The 3849-nt window shown below is 72.0% G+C and overlaps 1 protein-coding gene across 1 annotated transcript in view; it reads right to left on the bottom strand.

The window, feature by feature from the left end:
- The window catches only part of FLNC (filamin C), a gene marked incomplete at its 3' end in the record, with an annotated part of 27890 nt that overhangs the window by 5622 nt on the left and 18419 nt on the right, over positions 1-3849 (bottom strand). The window contains exons 4-6 of the mRNA XM_085314943.1: positions 2811-3059; positions 1892-1989; positions 993-1143 (exon numbers count right to left, since the gene is read on the bottom strand). Of these exons, the coding sequence (XP_085171069.1) occupies positions 993-1143; positions 1892-1989; positions 2811-3059 (498 nt within the window). The remainder of the gene's footprint in view (positions 1-992; positions 1144-1891; positions 1990-2810; positions 3060-3849) is intronic.

Here is a 3849-nt window from a genome sequence, read left to right on the forward strand (position 1 = left end):
GGCTCGGGGCGCTCGGGGCACCTGGGGCTCAGCACGCCGGCTCAGGGCGCTCGGGGCGCTCGGGGCACCTGGGGCTCAGCACACCGGCTTGGGGCGCTCGGGGTGCCCATGATCAGGGTGCACGGGGCTCAGCACGCCAGCTCAGGGTGCCCATGGTCAGGGTGAATGGGGCACCCGGGGCTCAGCACGCCGGCTCAGGGTGCTCGGTGTGCCCATGATCAGGGTGCATGGGGTGCACGGGGTTCAGTATGCCAGCTCAGGGTGCTCAGGGTGCATGAGACACCCAGGACTCAGCACGCCAGCTCTGGGCGCTCAAGGTGCTCAGGTTGCATCGGGTGCACGAGGCACCTGGGGCTCGGGGTACACAGGGTACACCGGCTCGGGGTGCTCAGGGCTCGGGGTACAAGGGGTGCCCAGGGCTCAGCACGCCCGCTCAGGGTGCTTGGGATGCCCAGGGCTCAGGGTGCATGGGGTGCCCGGGGCTCAGCACGCCCGCGGCACCCAGACAGCACCACCCAGCACCCCGCACTTGGCATCCACCGCTTTCTGTGCCAGGGGAGCTGACACCGGGCCCCCAGCGCCGAGGGCCCGGTGACAGGGACCCAGCAGCTGGCACCCAGCATCAAAGACCCCTGTGACAGGGACCTGGTGCCTGGCACCTGGCACCCAGGATCAAGGGCCCTGTTAGAGGCATCGAGCACCCTCACCCCAGTGCCAAGGGCCCTGTGACAGGGACCCCGCGTCCGGCACCTGGCACCCAGCGTTAAGGACCCGCGTGACAGGGACTTGGTGCCTGGCACCCAGCACCACGGACCTCCCGGTACCGGGGACCCTGGACCCGGTGCCCGACACGTGCTCTATGCTCCGGCACTCGGGGCCGGCACCCGGGGCGCCCAGTTTCCACCCTGGGACGCCCCCGGCCGGGTCCCCCCCCCGGCGCCCCGGGGCTGGGTGGGGACCCTGAGGGCAGAGGGGGCCCCCCCGGTGCCCACCTGGCCCGTAGGCGCGCGCCTTCCGGGGGTTGAGCTGCTTGGAGCGCAGCGGGGCGCCCGGCTTCAGCTTCGCCTTGGGGAACTGCGACAGGTAGGTCATCACCGAGTGCTCGTCCACGTTGGGGTCCACGATCTCCTCGGGGGCTATGACCTGGGCGCGGGGCGCAGCCGTCAGCGGGCACCAGCCCCCCCGCCGCCCCGCGTCCCGCCCGCCTGGGCTCAGGGGCGCCCCGGGGACCCCCTCTGCCCCCCAGGGACCCCTCCGTGCCCACGGACCCTCCCCACATCCAGGGACACCCCCCGGGGACCCCCTCTGCCCCCCGGGGACNGGGACCCCTCCGTGCCCACGGACCCTCCCCACATCCAGGGACACCCCCCGGGGACCCCCTCTGCCCCCCGGGGACACCTCCGTGCCCACGGACCCTCCCCACAACCAGGGACACCCCCCGGGGACCCCCTCTGCCCCCCAGGGACCCCTCCGTGCCCACAGACCCTCCCCACATCCAGGGACACGCCCAGGGACCCCCTCTGCCCCCCAGGGACACCTCCGTGCTCACGGACCCTCCCCACATCCAGGCACACCCCCAGGGACCCCCTCTGCCCCCCAGGGACACCTCCGTGCCCACGGACCCTCCCCACAACCAGGGACACCCCCAGGGACCCCCTCTGCCCCCCAGGGACCCCTCCATGCCCACGGACCCCCCAGGATCCTCTTTTACCCCCTAGATGCCCCCATGCCCAGGGATACCCCAGGGACCCCCCAGTGGGCAGGGACACCCCAGGGACACACTCCACCCCCCAAGGACATCCCAGGGACCCTCGCTGCACCCTCAGGGGCCCCTCTGCGCCCTGGGGCCCCCCTGCCGCCCTCTCCCCAGTGCTCCCAGTGCTCCCAGTACCTGGGGCACGCCGAGCCAGTCGTCGGCCTGCTGCATGGCCTCGCGGGCGTTCTGCACGGGCTGGCTGGGGTCCCAGCTCTCCCAGTCCGGGCACAGGCCTGCGGGGGCCGGGGCCGCCGTCACAGGGGCACCCCCGGCACCCCGGGGGTCGGGCGCCTGCCCCCCAGCCTCCCCTCCCTGACCGCCTGTATCCACCATCACCCTTCCCATCCCCACGCGCTTGGTGCCCCCCAAGCACCGTGCCCACAGACCAGGGGTGCAGAGCCCCCCACCCAGGCTCCCACAGCCCCATGCCTGGGGGTGCAAAGTCCCCCTGGGCCCCCCGTGCATGGTGCCTGGGGACACAGAGCCCCTCTGTTCCCCCTCTTGCCTGCAATGCATCATGCCCATGGGTGCAGAGCCCCCCATGCATCATGCCCATGGGTGCAGAGCCCCCCGCCCCCACACATCATGCCCATGGGTGCAGCGTCCCCTTCCTGCTCCCATGCATCGTACCCATGGGTGCAGGGTCCCCCTCGTGCCCCCCATGCATCATGCCCATGGGTGCAAAGCCTCCCCTACACATTATGCCCATGGGTGCAGGGTCTCTCTCCTGTCCCCCATGCATTGCGCCCATGGGTGCACAGTATCTCCCTGCCCCCCATGCATCATGCCCATGGGTGCAGGGTCCCCCCTGACCCCATGCATCATGCTCATGGGTGCAGCGTCCCCCTCGTGCCCCCCACGTACCACACCACAGGTGCAGAGCCCCCTCCACACCCCAACCCATACACCGTGCATGGGGGTGCAGGGTCGCCCATAGCCCCACGCCCCCCACGCACCACGCACGGGGGCGCAAGGCCTCCCCGTGGGTCCCTCCCCGGGCCCTGCCCTGCAGGGCCACCCCAGGCGGGGTGCAGCCCCCCGGGCGCCCGCTCACCGGGGGCGCAGTTGTCCACCAGGGCGCCCAGGGCTTTGCCGTCCTGCCAGTCGCGGTTGAAGTTGGTGATGGGCAGCTGGGGCACCTTGTTCTGGATCCAGCCGAGCAGGCGCTGCTTGGGCGTCTGCCGCCGCGCGTCCTCCTCGTCCTCGTCCTCCCACATGGGCATGGAGATGGAGTAGTGCAGGATCAGCGTCCAGATGAGCCCCAGGATCAGCTTCAGGTTCCCGTCCACGATGGCCTTGCTGTCTGCCGGGGCGCCGGGGCGCCGCATTAGGGATGCCGCGGGGGACCCTACGGGGCCCTGGGGCACCCCGTGGCACAGCCCCCCTGTGCAGACCCCTTGGGGCACCCCATGGCACAACACCGTGGGACACCCCTATGCAGGCCTCTGGGGCACCTTGGCACCCCAGGACACCCCTACGCAAACCCCTAGGGCACCCCACGGCACAGCAGCCCCAGACAGACCCTCCGGGCATCCCACAGCACACCACCTTGGGGCACCCCATGGCACCCCTATGTAACCCCCAGGGTCCCTGGCACCCCTTCGGACCATGCTGGGGGACCCTGGCACCCCACAGCACAGCTCCCCGAGGGCATCCCGATACCCCACGGCGCAGCACCCCAGGGTGACCTCCCCCCATAGCAGCCAGGGCGACTCAGCGCCCCACATGCGCAGGGGGGAGTGCAGCACGGCACCCTGGTGGGACCCTAACCCTGACCCACAGCACCCTGGGGGCACCCTGACCCACAGCAACCTGGGGGCACCCCAACACAGCACCCTGGGGGGGGGGATGACCCCCACACAGCACCCCGGGGCCCGACAGGGGCAACAGGGGGAAACTGAGGCATGAACCAGCTCGGCCGGGCCAGGGAGGGAGGACCCAGGCGTCCCGGCCCCCTCCCCCTCGGCAGAGGGAGCCCAGGCGTCCGGGCCCCTCCTCCTCGGCCTCCCCTCCTCCAGGCTGGAGAGAGGGCCCAGGCGTCCGGCCCCCTCCCCTCCCCCCTCCGCCAACGCTGTAGGGAGGGGACCCAGGCG

The sequence above is a fragment of the Rhea americana genome, unplaced genomic scaffold, assembly GCF_003343005.1.
Source record: "Rhea americana isolate MKP2758 unplaced genomic scaffold, rheAme1 scaffold_416, whole genome shotgun sequence".
Classification (NCBI taxonomy): domain Eukaryota; kingdom Metazoa; phylum Chordata; class Aves; order Rheiformes; family Rheidae; genus Rhea; species Rhea americana.